This window comes from Gastrolobium bilobum, unplaced genomic scaffold, assembly GCF_033153095.1.
Source record: "Gastrolobium bilobum isolate Gb01-03AN ecotype WA unplaced genomic scaffold, APGP_CSIRO_Gbil_v1 utg8959, whole genome shotgun sequence".
NCBI classification, from domain to species: Eukaryota; Viridiplantae; Streptophyta; class Magnoliopsida; order Fabales; family Fabaceae; genus Gastrolobium; species Gastrolobium bilobum.
This window is the reverse complement of record NW_026899316.1, coordinates 782,058-797,872: the sequence shown is the minus strand read 5'-3', so window position 1 is coordinate 797,872 and position 15,815 is coordinate 782,058. Positions and strand designations below refer to the sequence as shown.

At 38.6% G+C, this 15,815-nt stretch overlaps 2 protein-coding genes across 2 annotated transcripts; one reads left to right on the top strand and one right to left on the bottom strand.

Annotated features, from left to right (window-relative positions):
* Positions 1 to 3,162: 3,162 nt before the first annotated feature.
* On the top strand, positions 3,163 to 3,792 carry LOC133289473 (uncharacterized). The gene has a single exon (XM_061487402.1). The coding sequence runs from the start codon at positions 3,163 to 3,165 to the stop codon at positions 3,790 to 3,792; it is 630 nt and encodes a 209-aa protein (XP_061343386.1).
* Positions 3,793 to 8,085: 4,293 nt separating this feature from the next.
* Positions 8,086 to 11,508, bottom strand: LOC133289498 (uncharacterized). Its single transcript, XM_061487463.1, has 7 exons — positions 11,081 to 11,508; positions 10,578 to 10,991; positions 9,790 to 9,897; positions 9,530 to 9,667; positions 9,148 to 9,399; positions 8,706 to 9,026; positions 8,086 to 8,600 (listed from the first exon to the last, which is right to left on the bottom strand). Exons 1-7 carry the CDS (start codon positions 11,501 to 11,503, stop codon positions 8,433 to 8,435), a joined length of 1,824 nt encoding a protein of 607 aa, XP_061343447.1. The 5' UTR covers positions 11,504 to 11,508; the 3' UTR covers positions 8,086 to 8,432.
* Between the last annotated feature and the right edge of the window lie 4,307 nt (positions 11,509 to 15,815).

Below are 15,815 nucleotides of genomic sequence, written 5' to 3'. Positions count from 1 at the left end.
CTCCTACCTGTTGTGCAGAAGAGAGGAAGAAGAGAAGAATGAAGAAGAGGGGGAAGGAGAGGAAAGAAGCAGGCAGCACCCTAGGTGGTACCCTCAACCCGTTGAACCTTGTTTTCTTGGAAAATTTCATGGTTAGGGTTTAATGAATAGTGTTTTAGGGTTTTTATGAAATGTTGAGTAGATTGGTTATGTTCAAGGAAGAATGAGGCTTAGAGTATGTTGTGAAAAATGCTAGGAATAACATTTAATCGGTAGAAATGAGTTTATAGTGTTATTTTAGTATGCTTTGATGTTTGGATAAATCTAGGCTTGGAACTATGGATTTCCTTGCATTGTTAGCATTGTTTGATTGTATTCCTTGTGTTGATAGGATTGAGGCAAGAGGACCAAGTGGAGTGACCAACCCTTGGGGTTGTGTGCCATTGAGGAAAGCTCAAGAGCAAGGTAAACCTTTGGACCTTGGGGTTGATCACATTGAGTGTTCCACCATACTCCATGGAGGAGAAATGGTTTATGAGATGTGATATGTAATTATGATTGTGATTGTATGCTCATGCATTGATTCATGCATTGATACATGTTATGATTGATTGATGATTATTGGTTGATGTTTGATTGTTTAAGAGTAATTGAGGAATGGTTATAGAAGTAGCAATAATGAATGAGGTAATGGTTGAGGATTGTGATTGAGGTTATGAGTGATAGTATTATGATGAGGATGATTGGTAGGAACTTCCCTTGGAAACAGCCCTATGTGGATCTCCATGTGGTTAGAGCCTAAGAGGAACAACCCTATGTGGATCCCTCTTGGAGGTTCCTAGATTGAGGAAAGGACTTCCCTTGGAAACAGCCCTATGTGGATCTCCATGTGGTAAGAGCCTAAGAGAAACATCCCTTAGTGGGATCTCTCTTGGAAGTCCATGTGATGCTTGTTGATAAGAATGTGTTAATCTATTAAGATTATGTGTACATCGAAAGTGAACCTTAGGGTGGAGTGATCTCCAAGGACCTCTGGTTTACTGTGATATATTCGTATATCTCACCCCGTGTTATGGGGACCCCCTTTCAGGTAAGGAAGCTGCAGGAGCCTCTGATGGAAAGTGGCCTTCTTTGCAGTAGATCATGCATGAAGAAAATGATGTTTTGAGATCATACATGTTATTTTGTAGATTTACATGTATAGGGTTGATCATTGATAGCATTGACGTATGTATATCTCGTTATATTTGATGGACTTAGCCTATGATCATGCCATTGGATATCTCTTTTGTTGATGAGAGCCAAGGGATGGTCATAGCCTTTTGTAGCTAAGTTCCTCGTTATGTAATTAAACTTGTGTAATGTTATTTACTTCAAGGTTATGAATGCATGATGAATATTGGAAATGTTGAGCTGAATTGTCTATTAGGAGCTAAGTTGTTAGATTGGGAAACATTGAGAAAACAAAGGTTATGCTGCCCAATTTCCGTTAAATCAATGATGAGAGGATGAGAGTTAAGCAATGATATAGGGATATCGCAAGCTTGTTCGATAGGTTGTAAAATGTGTAGGATTGATTCCCCAAGAAAGATACATGAAAAATATGAGTATAGGAAATTGCCCAGAAGAGGGGGCTTAAGCCTGCAAATGGAGGCTTAAGCCTGCTCAGGGGGCTTAAGCGCCCATGAGGGGGCTTAAGCGCCCTGATGCACCTGTGAAAACCAAAAGCTTTTTGCCGCTGGATCTTTAGCGCCCAAAATGGGGGCTTAAGCGCCCAGGTAGCGCGCTTAAGCGCCCTGGAGCGAGCTTAAGTGCCCTTGGTGGCCAAAAAAAGTGAATTCCCTCTGTCTGTGGGCGCTTAAGCGCCCTGGAGAGCGCTTAAGCGCCCTGCTCGCGTAGTTTTTCAGCATATACCTGAGATAGTAAAATTGTCATAACTTGAGCTACAGAGCTCCAAATGAGGAGCGGTTTGAAACCACGCGTAGCTAACGAAGAGATCTACAATATAGTAGAAGTTGGGAAATAAATAAGAAGTAAATTAATGGTTTAAAAATGGAATAAGAACATGATGTTAAGCTTGGTTTATCTGATTCCGCAAAGTAATATGGTTATGATCACGCAATTGGGCATTATAAATTCGGCATGTTTTAAAATGAAAAATTTAACCGGATTTTAATTGAACCCATGTGATTGTAACTGCGCTTAATATCATAATGCGATGTTAACAAACCGGTTCTAGAACGGGGCGTTACATTTTATGGTATCAGAGCAGTTTCGTCGGGAGTAACTATTAGCTATTGTTGAGTATGCTTAGTGTTTGATGCTTTTTAGTTGTTTTAGTACTCTTGATGATTATTGCATTTGTGATCACTAAGTGTGGGCCTGATCAACTCACTTCTTTGTGTAACATGTATAGTGACATGACGAGGCACCGAAACAACCCCGGACCATCAAACACCAATGCTCAGCCAGAACCTGTTTTGGCTGCTCTTGTGAGGCCTAGAAGTGGCCGTGGGGCAACGGGCGTACAACCTGATCCCGTGGCTGAAGCTCTTGCAGCCGTTCAGAGGGAGCTGGCTGCTAGCAGGCAAGCCAATGAAAATCTGATGAAAACAAATGAAGACTCGCGGACTGCTATGGCCGCGATGATGACCGAGTTGAGGACGTTGAGCGGTCCTAGGCCCGTGAACCGGCAACCCACTCCTCCTCCTCACACTGCTACGCTTTCTCCACCTCCTTCACAAGAAGAGGGTGTAGTGGGTAACAATGAAGGTGAGGGTAGTCACCATTCTGGAAGTCGTAGTCATCACACTGAGGTTCGTCAACCTCGAGTTGAGAATGTCGGTGACCATGAAGTGGAGGAAAGAAGATTGATGGCTTTCCGAAAACACAAACCTTCTTTTTTTAAGGGAGGTTATGAGCCAATGGCGGCTGCAAAATGGCTCCAAGCGATGGAGAAAATCTTCAGGGTGATGAGATGCCCTGATGCAATGAAGCTAATCTACTCCGTGTACATGCTGGAAGAAGAAGCGGAGGATTGGTGGACTAATACCGTACAGCCCCTAGAAGCTGAAGGCCGGGAAATCACCTGGCGGTTGTTCGAGACATTGTTCTTGGATAACTACTTCCCTAGGGAGGCTAAGGAACAGAAACAATGAGTATAATGATCTAAAGCAAGGGTCGATGACAATTGACCAATATTTCGCCAAGTTCAATGAATTGGTGAAATATGCTAATTATGGGAGAGCCTTACCCACTCCGGCCAAGATGACCTCTAAATTTCAATGGGGTCTGAATGAGAAGATGTCTCGGAAGATGTCAAATTGTGATATCCGTGAGTTTAGCAAATTCGTGAACCAATGCCGGAAGGTGGAAGAAGTTTATGGTGTGCCGAAAAGTAAGAAGTCTTCCGAGGCACAAGCATCAGGTGCTAGTGGAGCAACTGGCTCTACTTCAGAAAAGGGTAAGAAGATGGATGATAGGAATATCAAAGAAAAATTGCAAGTTAGACAGTCTGAAGAAAAGTTTAAAAGAAGCGGGAGTCAACAGAGTTGGGACAGTGAAAGACCTATTGTGCCAAAGTGTGACAATTGTGGCAGGCATCACAAGGGTGTTTGTTTGATGGGTCAAAACGTATGTTTCAAGTGTGCTAGACCTGGTCACTATGCGAGGGATTGTCCCCAGATTGTGGGATGGGTTGCTCATGTGCAAGTGGTCTATGACCCTTCAGCAGCGGCACATGTTAGCACTTCGACCCAACCCCAGCTAGAGAGGTTCCCACACTTGACGGGAGGTATGACGCATGTAGATTAATATGACATGCATAGTTTATTGAGGTTGGAGCCACACATGCTTAGACTATGGACTCAACTATGATTATGTGATTCGTTATGTCTAGTAATTAAAGACTAGACTATGTATTGATTGCTAAAAGATGGTAAGTTGTATGCAATGATCTTTCCATGGATGTAGTGGTAGTATTACCTCCATGAGGATAGTATCCTATGAGATAGAGAATTCTCATTAAAGGTATAGATTGAGGGGAACTTCCCTTGGAGTTAGCCTTCGGGACCTCCTTGTGGTCAGATACCTAAGAGAAACAGCCCATAGCGGATCTCTCTTGGAAGTTCCATCAGATGAGATTTTATTTATGAGGTTATTAGTAGGACCACAAAAGGTCAGGGTTAAATATCAATTGAATAGGTATGACCCTTGAGGAAAATGAAAGATAAAAGTGCTGGAACATATTAGTATCACCTAATTATAAAACATAGATTGAATCATGAATGAAACATTTCATCTTATGATAAGATGATGAGGAAAAGAGGAACTGATTAATAGGGTAACTTCGGGAACACAAGAAGAGTTCTCCGATAAATCCATAGATGATTGAATGAGTGGTTTTGTCGATTTTGAGGACAAAATCGTTAAAAAGGTGGGGTGAATATAATACCCCAAACTTAAGCATTTAATTGATTAATTTTAATTAAATAATTAAGCATGTTTTAGTGAGTAAAATTAAATATAAGGCTTAATTAAATGAATCTGAGTCACTTGGAGTTAAAAAGTGTACTCAGTGAAAATTAAGGGGTATAAATGGGTGTAGACAAAAGTACCCAAAATATAAAAATAAAAATAGTAATATTCCTAGAATAATATTCCAGACTTTTGGGTAAAGTTTGGTAATTAATGGAGTTGAATAGATAGACGAACCAATACCCGCTTAAAGTCACTTAACATAAGTTAAGTGACCAATGCAACAAAAGAAACCCAATTGTCCCTCCCCAACCCGTCGTGCAGAAGAGAGGAAAAGAAGAGAAGAAGGAGAAGAGGGGGAAAAGGAAGAGGAAAGGAGAGGGAGAACCCTAGGTGGAGCAATCCTCAACCAAATCCATTCGTTCAAAAGCCTAAACCACTCTAAATCTTCTCCTCTTTCATAATTCAAGCTTAGTTTTGAGTGGGGAGCATTGTGGAGAGGGATATTGCCCCTCAAAAATTCAGCCCTTTGTGAGATTTTGGGGTTTTGGGAGCTTCAACCTCCATTGAAGCTTGAGGAGCCATCAATCCTTGGTTGTGTGACCATTGGTGGTAAGATTCTAACCGTTGAACCTTGTTTTCTTGGAAAATTTCATGGTTAGGGTTTAATGAATAGTGTTTTAGGGTTTTTATGAAATGTTGAGTAGATTGGTTATGTTCAAGGAAGAATGAGGCTTAGAGTATGTTGTGAAAAATGCTAGGAATAACATTTAATCGGTAGAAATGAGTTTATAGTGTTATTTTAGTATGCTTTGATGTTTGGATAAATCTAGGCTTGGAAATATGGATTTCCTTGCATTGTTAGCATTGTTTGATTGTATTCCTTGTGTTGATAGGATTGAGGCAAGAGGACCAAGTGGAGTGACCAACCCTTGGGGTTGTGTGCCATTGAGGAAAGCTCAAGAGCAAGGTAAACCTTTGGACCTTGGGGTTGATCCCATTGAGTGTTCCACCATACTCCATGGAGGAGAAATGGTTTATGAGATGTGATATGTAATTATGATTGTGATTGTATGCCCATGCATTGATTCATGCATTGATACATGTTATGATTGATTGATGATTATTGGTTGATGTTTGATTGTTTAAGAGTAATTGAGGAATGGTTATAGAAGTAGCAATAATGAATGAGGTAATGGTTGAGGATTGTGATTGAGGTTATGAGTGATAGTATTATGATGAGGATGATTGGTAGGAACTTCCCTTGGAAACAGCCCTATGTGGATCTCCATGTGGTTAGAGCCTAAGAGGAACAACCCTATGTGGATCCCTCTTGGAGGTTCCTAGATTGAGGAAAGGACTTCCCTTGGAAACAGCCCTATGTGGATCTCCATGTGGTAAGAGCCTAAGAGAAACATCCCTTAGTGGATCTCTCTTGGAAGTCCATGTGATGCTTGTTGATAAGAATGTGTTAATCTATTAAGATTATGTGTACATCGAAAGTGAACCTTAGGGTGGAGTGATCTCCAAGGACCTCTGGTTTACTGTGATATATTCGTATATCTCACCCCGTGTTATGGGGACCCCCTTTCAGGTAAGGAAGCTGCAGGAGCCTCTGATGGCAAGTGGCCTTCTTTGCAGTAGATCATGCATGAAGAAAATGATGTTTTGAGATCATACATGTTATTTTGTAGATTTACATGTATAGGATTGATCATTGATAGCATTGACGTATGTATATCTCGTTATATTTGATGGACTTAGCCTATGATCATGCCATTGGATATCTCTTTTGTTGATGAGAGCCAAGGGATGGTCATAGCCTTTTGTAGCTAAGTTCCCCGTTATGTAATTAAACTTGTGTAATGTTATTTACTTCAAGGTTATGAATGCATGATGAATTTTGGAAATGTTGAGCTGAATTGTCTATTAGGAGCTAAGCTGTTAGATTGGGAAACGTTGAGAAAACAAAGGTTATGCTGCCCAATTTCCGTTAAATCAATGATGAGAGGATGAGAGTTAAGCAATGATATAGGGATATCGCAAGCTTGTTAAATAGGTTGTAAAATGTGTAGGATTGATTCCCCAAGAAAGATACATGAAAAATATGAGTATAGGAAATTGCCCAGAAGAGGTGGCTTAAGCCTGCAAATGGAGGTTTAAGCCTGCTCAGGGGGCTTAAGCGCCCTGATGCACCTGTGAAGACCAAATGCTTTCTGCCGCCTGGGGCTTTAGCGCGCAAAATGGGGGCTTAAGCGCCCAGGTAGCGCGCTTAAGCACCCTGGATCGAGCTTAAGCGCCCTTGGTGGCCAAAAAATGTGAATTCCCTCTGTCTGTGGGCGCTTAAGCGCCCTGGAGCGCGCTTAAGCGCCCTGCCCGCGTAGTTTTTCAGCATACACCTGAGTTAGCAAAATTGTCATAACTTGAGCTACAGAGCTCCAAATGAGGAGCGGTTTGAAACCACGCGTAGCTAACGAAGAGATCTACAATATAGTAGAAGTTGGGAAATAAATAAGAAGTAAATTAATGGTTTAAAAATGGAATAAGAACATGATGTTAAGCCTGGTTTATCTGATTCCGCAAAGTAATATGGTTATGATCACACAATTGGGCATTATAAATTCGGCATGTTTTAAAATGAAAAATTTAACCGGATTTTAATTGAACCCATGTGATTGTAACTGCGCTTAATATCATATTGCGATGTTAACAAACCGGTTCTAGAACGGAGCGTTACAATCTTAGTTGCCACAGTGCTTGCTTGTGAGATTATATTGTTTAAAAACCAAAACATGATGGGAATTTTTTAAATGTCAAGTCAAGATGTTAGAAACAAGTTGGAGTCCAAGTTGTTTAAGGTAAACTATATCGCATATACGGGATGAAGAGAGAGAGAGAGAGAGGTCAAACATATGTTGAATATACAAGAGTGGTTATGCTTATTACTTGTTTTGTTTTAACCGAACAATTTTCATTTCTCCAGATATTATAAAATAAGAATAATGGATAGTTTCTAATTGGTTTAGGACATGTAAGAATTGTGATAAAGATTGGGCTATGATGGCGTTTACACCTTCATGTAAAGGATTCCTTTAAGCCCTTGCTTCCTTGGAAGGCAAGGAGGGTCGTTTCGGTTTGGCCCAATCTGATCTCTTAGTCAATTATTATGTGGATTCCTCATTCGGTCTGTAGTTCCTTTAAATTCTTATATTAGATTCTTTGTTGGGCATAAAAAGGGAACTTGTAAGGTTCTCACTAGGCTATATTTGGGAGGCTGAAGCAAGATGATGACTTATTCATTAAGCGGAGTGATTCTACCAAAACAGGTCATTCTAGAATCCTTAAACATAAAAATCCAATGGGTAGCTCCTCTTGCTGGAATTGGGTTTAGAACTGTGTTCCACTGAAAAGGTGATTTTTTATGGTTGGCGTTGCACAAGTATCGGTTTATCAAATGGCTGCTGGTCTCGAACATTTGCTTCGGACTAGCTACGGCATGGGATTATGGCGTTTGATACTTTCTTAGTGTGAAACTGATTTACCTTGCCGTTTTAAAGATTGCTTCTGATGCCAAAAGTTCAGCTTAACCACCATAGCACTATCATCCAAGCCATGCCAACCACTTGACGACTAACAATCCTCAATACAAATTATGATATAAATCAATATTTCTAACATTTGTTAAGTGTTAAATGTAGAATTGGAATAGTTTTCAAAATTCTATTTTTACATGACAAAATGTACAGATATTTATAATCCCCCATAAGATAGCTGAAACTTCGCAGAGCAAACAATTTCAACATGGTTCCCGGTGCATCAATGAAACTTTGGCAGCAAGGGTAGGTAGTCCCATGCAAGGGATGTTCCCCCACGTGTTGCCATAAAGTACCTACCTCTGATGAGTCACTCTTGCCAGCCAGCTGCCATCCCCTCTGCATTAACCATCTTCGATACCAGCAAATAACTTCACAAACCGATCATTTCTCTTCATCCTCGGAATCTGACTTTGCAAAAACTGGCTCAGGTTGGGTTTCAGCATATGCTGGAGCAATGAACTTCGGATCCTTTGCTGCAACATCAGCATATTTCAGGATAGCTTCCCTTGGATCTTCCTCCATCCATGTCTCCTTAATCATACCCCCTTGCTGCAATTACAAGAAAATGTAAGTACCTTCCACAGTCGTATTCTAAATCATGAAAACTAGGTAGTCAAGAAAAATGATAAGAAATAAACGCACACAAAACAATACCTTTAGAAGATACTGGGTCAGTAAGCTTCCTTGAGTTGTACCAACTCGTCCACCAAAGCCAGGTCCTGTCATGGGAAGTTCAGGCTTATGGGACTTCATTGGATCCTTTAGTATTTTCTCTCGCTGACGCTTGCGGCTTGGCTGATCTCTAAATAGCGGTAAAGCGTGAGGATTGTGAATTACAGGTTTCGCCTCAAAGTCATCAATTGATTTTTTCCTTGGCGCACGTGCAACACAAACAAGAGCTCCTCTCTCACTGAGGGTTGGATCGTATAGTATGTGAGTCCCTCCTTGGCTTTTATCACCAACAGTCGCAAAGATCTTTACAAAGAAAAAGAAGTTCAAGAAGAATTATAAGCATAAGCAACAAATCCTGTTTTAGAGAATGTAAGATGACACTAGAAAATTGTTTAAGAGCAACATAACTCTGATATTATGTTACCTGATTCAGTTTAGGATGCCAAGAACACTGAACAACACTACAAGTGGGGGATATGCCAACTTTTGAAACAAGCTCAAGGTTTACTCTATCAAAGAAGCACAATAAACCTCCAGTTGAGCTCTCCCTTTCTAAAGATGTTCCAGTCAAAAAGAGTTGCTCATCGGGACTGAAGGCAATATTTGTTTGTCCATAGTTATTTGGTAGATCCTCAAACACCTTTAATGCTTCTTTTGCTTTGCGCAGATCCCAAACCTGAGACATAATTCATTGGTCAATCAGGAGAATTCCGGAAGATTAGATAAGTGTAAACGAATGCCTAATAAAGAAAGCAAACAACAACAAACCACCACATATGATCTAAAAAATGAGATCATTTATTTACCTTCAATGAACCGTCAAAACTTCTTGACAATAAGATTCTCCCATCACTAGAAAATTTCAGACCAGTAATATCTTCCTCGTGACCTTTTTCAATATGTACATCTGGCCTACTCCCCCATCCGGGCTTAATACTCCAAATCTGCGAAGATTAATTGACCATTCCAAGCAATGTCAGGAGAAAGATAATATTATTCCAAGCTTATAAGCAGCATACAGATATTGACTTTATTACCCAATAAAGTCAGTGAAAAAGATAACTACCTGTATAGAACCATCTCCTATACCACCAGCAATGCATTTACCATCACGATCCCATGCACAAGTGGTGACAGGAACTCTTCCAGGTCTCGCAAGCTTTGGTTTAATGACCTATCCATTGAATGATAGCAGGATAACTTCAGTAACATCAGAAAAGTGTAAAGTATGAATTATAGCATAAACTATCACGACTTCATCAAGAGATAATAAAACCTTCCATACATGTGAAATCTAAATACACAGGTGCATATCCTTTCAGTATCATTAAGTGGAAAAAGGACACTTTTCGTAGAATAGGAGAAATTCCAAGTCTTGCTATCATTACATTAATCATCAATTTTTATTCCATGCATGTAAGAACCCAAACAAATGCATATTCTTTAAGTGTTATTGAGCAGATAACAGCTTCTGGTGAAATTCGAAGTCTCATAATAATAACCAATAGGAAAAGAGTAATTTATCAAAACTTAGTACATAGTCATAAATTAACCAATAATTTTTTTCTTTTCCATGAAGTAATAAACCTAATTAAAAAGAAGACAATGCCAGTAACTTTCTCACAACCTTCAGCGAATAATTATACAAGTAATGTCTGAAGTAAGAGATGCCTTCAGGCACTTTCCTCTGAAAATCTTAAAATTTTATTTTTATTTTTAAAAAAAAATCCAAGTATCACGAAATACTAATAAACACGAATTTCACAAAGTTTCTGTTCCCCAAATTAAAGATTGTAAACAAAAAGAAAATCACAATGTGCACGGAACCACTCAAAGAGAAAACATTTTGCAAACCTGCTTCTGGGTTTTGAAGTCATTGACATCCCAAATTCGTAGCGACCCATCCTCTGACGATGTTAAAATGGTCTCTTTAGTTTTGGGATGCCACTCTCCACATGTCAATCCAGATATGTGACCCTTCGTGTTCTTAAGGTCACGAATATACATATCTCCCTTCACAAACTCTCCCAAAGTAAGGCCATCACGATCATAAATCTTTGCTTGAGCTGAACCAGTGACGCACAAGAATCGATCCGCGGTTGGACTCCAACTTATAGTTCGAACTTGATGACCCTCAAATGGCTCCAGTTGTCGAAACGATTGCAAACGAGAATTCATTCCTTGAAAATCATACATCCGCAAAGTATAGTCATAACTTCCAGATAGTACCCTAGATCCAGTGTGATCCACCGCAACAGCTGACACAACCTGTTAATACTTCTAATTAATCTCCCAAATTATTTTTTTGTTTAATTTAATTAATTTCCAAAATTAAGCGACAGAGAGAGAAGCGATACCTTGGTGTGGCCCTTGAGCACAATCTCGTTGCTGAGCGGAATACGGAACCGGTTACCCACCTCTTCATGATCCGATTCGTATTCGGAGTCCGACCCGGACAAATTGGAACCGGGAGGTGGCGGGGGCGGGCCAATCATCTCGTCCTCGTCCTCGTCGTCCTCTTCATCCACCACTTGCGGCGGTGGATCGGCGGAGGAAGGAGGGGTAGGGTTTTTGGAGGGACGGATGGAATTGAGCCATTCCTTGGAAGAGGAAGAGAGAGAAGGAAGATCATTATTGACATTGGTAGCTTTTGAATTGGAATTGGAACGACGAGTAGCGTTGTGGATAGCTTCGAGAGAGGTTTGCGACTTCGATTGCTTTCCGAACGAAAGAGGAAATTGAGCCCTAACACCTTCGTATATATCACCCTCTTCCTCCATTCTTACACACGATGTAGCAATCACTTGATTTTATTTGGAACGTGATTTACATATACTACATGGATAAGTGTTTATTCAGTAATTTTTTTTTGGAAAAATATTTGTGATTTTAAATAACAGAAATTATGTCATTTTAAGAGAGGTACATATAGAAAATTTAAATTTTAAATTAAAAAAAGTCACTAACTTTTTCTCTCCCACTATTTCTATTTTGCTATGTCTATCTCTCTCTTAAAATGACATAATTTATGTTATTTAAAATGACTAACACTAACTTTTTTTTATTACTAATTTTTGGTTCTCCATAAAAACTAGACCGTATTTTATTTTATTTTTTAAAAATTTACTTATGAATTATGATCTTTTTGAAATTTAAAATAAATCCAATGAGTCAAAATTGTGATCCACTGATATTCAAAAATTTCAAAGATTAAATTGGTCCTGTAATTTTATTGAGAAACTATAGGCTACTTTAATTTTTTTTTTTCAAAATCCCAAAATAATGTTATTTTAAAATTGCAGGAAATTCGGATAAACCCTAAATCTATATTGTATTATAGTTTATTAGAATTAGAATATTCTTACTATCAATTTTTTTACTACCACTTTAATCACCGTTGGATCACAGGAAAAGTTGAATGAAGAGAGAGAAAAGAAAAATAACTTTTGAATCTAATGATAATTAAAATAGTAGTGGAGTGATAATAGAAAAAATTGGTAATAAAAATATCTTCAATCAATTTATTATACTTGTTCGTTTCTATGCTCTTTCCGGTCTATTCGGACCGGATCACGTTTCTTCATTCGATGTTTACTCATTCGCCTCATAACCTCTATCAGCCCAATTGAGTTACAAGTTTATTTTAATTCATTAAATTTTTAATCACAATGTAACTTAAATTAACTATCGATTTATTATCTCATTTCGTACAATTTTTTATTTATAAAACAAGGATATTTTTAATTTATTTTTCGTGACTAAATTCTTCTTTTAAACAATGTTAAAAATACACCTCTCACGTTGACCTAATATGTTTAAAAGAGTTCATGATTACTTTAACTCATAGCCAAAATATTATTGTGATATAATATTATATTAAAAAACACCATTTCACTTATATTTAAAAATAAAAATAAAAACCCAGTTTTTGTAATAAAGCTCCTTCCTCAAAAGAGAAGCTCAATTTCTTTGTATCCCTTTATGTTTATATTTTTCTTTCTTTTCTATTCATTATGCTCCATTTTCCCTAAACTTTAATCATCTAATTGAAAATTTGGTGAACTTTTAAAACTCTATCCATTCATTTCAGCTTATAAATGGGTTTTGGAATAGTTTTCTGGTGTTAGAAATTATGCTTCGAGGAGAAGGAAGACATTGCTCACTCCTTAAAATTGATTTATTTGACTCTTTAGGATAAATTTATTACTCAACAAATTGAAAAATTAATTTAATTAGAACTTTTTTTTTAAGAGAATGTCAAAATAAGTAAATGGAGAAATAATATTATGATTTCATTGATTGAGACCTTTCCTAAGGTCCATATTTATACAAGTAAAAACAACTAGAGTTTGTTGTTAACAGTATCACTAAAAATAATGAAACAACCTATACATTCTATTTATCTTTTCCTATACATTTGGAATCCTAGAAAACAACTTGTAAACAGAAATATGAATTTTGAATCTTCAGTCCAACACTCCCCCTCAAGTTGATGTATGTGTGTTTACCATACCCAACTTGTTGATTGTAGCCTCAAACACTTTTCCAGATACTGCCTTTGTTAAAATATCAGCCAACTGGTCTTCAGATTTCACATATGGAACATGGATAATTTTCTGATCCAGTTTTTCTTTAATAAAATGCCTGTCAACTTCAACATGTTTTGTTCTATCGTGCTGGACCGGGTTGTGAGCAATTTCTATAGCCGCTTTATTGTCACAATATAAGATCATTGGTTGATCATAACTGATACCCAGATCTTTTAATACATTCTTAACCCATAACAATTCACAAAACGCCATGTGCCATTCCTCGGAACTCAGCTTCTGCACTAGACTTGGCTACTACCTTTTGTTTCTTGCTTCTACAAGTCACCAAGTTTCCTTCAACAAATGTGAAGTACCCAGATGTCGACTGCCTGGTAGTTCTGTCTCCTGCCCAATCAGAGTCAGTGTACCCCTCAATTAATTGATTTTTTCCTTTTGAAAACAGCAATCCTCTTTCAGGTGACCCTTTGAGATACCTTAGTATTCTGAACACAGCATCCATATGGTCTTCACTAGGAGCATGCATGAACCTACTCACCACACTTACTGCGTAAGCTATGTCAGGCCTTGTATGTGAGAGATAAATAAGCTTACCTACCAATCTTTGATAGCGGTTAGCATCTGTTCCTTCTTGATCTGGGTACACTCCCAAAGTGTGATTCATCTCTATTGGTGTATCTGCTGGTTTACAAGCTAACATACCAGTTTCAGTTAGTAGATCTAGGATATATTTTTTCTGTGATAAAAAAATCCCTTGGTTTGATCTTGAAATCTCAATTCCAAGGAAATATTTAAGATTTCCCAAATCTTTCATTTCGAATTCTCTGGCCAGATATTGCTCCAACAATTTTACTTCATCTGGATCATCCCCTATTACAACCATGTCATCAACATAAACTATTAAAATGGTTATTTTCCCTTCTTTGTTTTTGGTGAACATAGTGTGATCAGAGTTGCTTTGTGTGTACCCAAAATTCTTTATAGCCAGAGTAAATCTTCCAAACCACGCCCTTGGTGATTGTTTAAGTCCATATAGTGCCTTTTTTAACTTGCAAACCTTGGTCTCTTCAGTCATACTTCTCTTGACTCCTGGTGGTATATCCATGTACACTTCTTCTTCCAAATCTCCATTTAAAAATGCATTTTTTACATCAAATTGCTTCAATGGCCAGTCACGGTTGGCTGCAATGGAGATTAAGATTCGAATTGTATTCAATTTTGCTACGGGGGCAAATGTCTCTTGGTAATCAACTCCATATCTCTGGGTATAACCCTTGGCAACCAGACGAGCTTTGTACCTATCAATGTTTCCATCTGCCTTCATTTTTACGGTAAACACCCATTTGCACCCAATGGTCTTCTTTCCATGTGGTAGGTCTACTAGTTCCCACGTACAATTCTTTTGTAATGCCTCCATTTCAGTATTCATTGCTTCTTTCCATTTCTGATTTTTCAAGGCCTCCTGCACATAATTTGGAATAGAAATACTGGACAAGAGATCAGTGGTCAATGCACATGGTTCGAGTGTTTTTTGACTGGATACATAGTTATTTATGGGATACTTGACTTTAGACTTAGGATCAGGTTCATAGGATACTTTGGGTATGCCTTTTGTGCTTCTTTGGGACTGCCTTATAGATGGATTAGAAGAATCAGATGGAGAGGTATTATTTAAAATTATAGAGTTAGGATTAAGGCTTACCTCTGAGGTTTGATCTGTTTGTAAGTCAGAGATATTCTCGAATGATGCTTCAACTATAGGTGTTAGTGTGGCAGTTGTGTCCGATTGCAGTAGGGAATCCGAACTCGATGCAGGATCAGAACTGGTGTCTGGTGCTGGAATTGTGTCTTGTATGGGAGGTACAAGTGGAGTGTATGTCCAATGCTGCTCTGCTTCTCCAGAATTGCCAGAGTAAGGCTCCCCCTGAGAAGAAGAGGTAGAGGCTCCCCCTGAGTAGTAAGGGTCACTTTCCCAAAATGATGCTTCCAATGTCACATGTAGCTTATGAAGGAGAGGATCAAAGCAACGATACCCTTTTTGTGAGTCCGAGTAGCCAACAAAGAGACCCTTCATAGCACAAGGTTCCAGTTTGTTTCTCAATACCCGTGGAATGTGAACATAAACAACACACCCGAACACTCTGGGTTCGAGATTGGGAGTACGAGGCATAGAGAAGAAGGAGTGGAGTTTTTGGTGAGGGGTACTAAAGTTAAGGACACTGGATGGTGTCCTATTGATGAGATAGGCAGCCGAAGTGACTGCCTCTCCCCAATATTGTTTGGGTACGTTCATATCAAAGAGAGAAGCTCTTACTACCTCCATGAGTTGTCTATTTTTGCGCTCAGCCAAACCATTTTGCTGAGGGGTGTAAGGACAAGAAGTATAGTGTTTAATTCCATTTGTCTGAAAGAAAGAAGTAAAGGAACCATTAACATATTCAGTCCCATTATCGGTTTGAAGGGTTTGAACTGAAGTCTTATATTGATTCTGGACCATATTAAAGAAGGTTTTAAAAGCAGAGAAGGCCTCATTCTTATGTTTTAA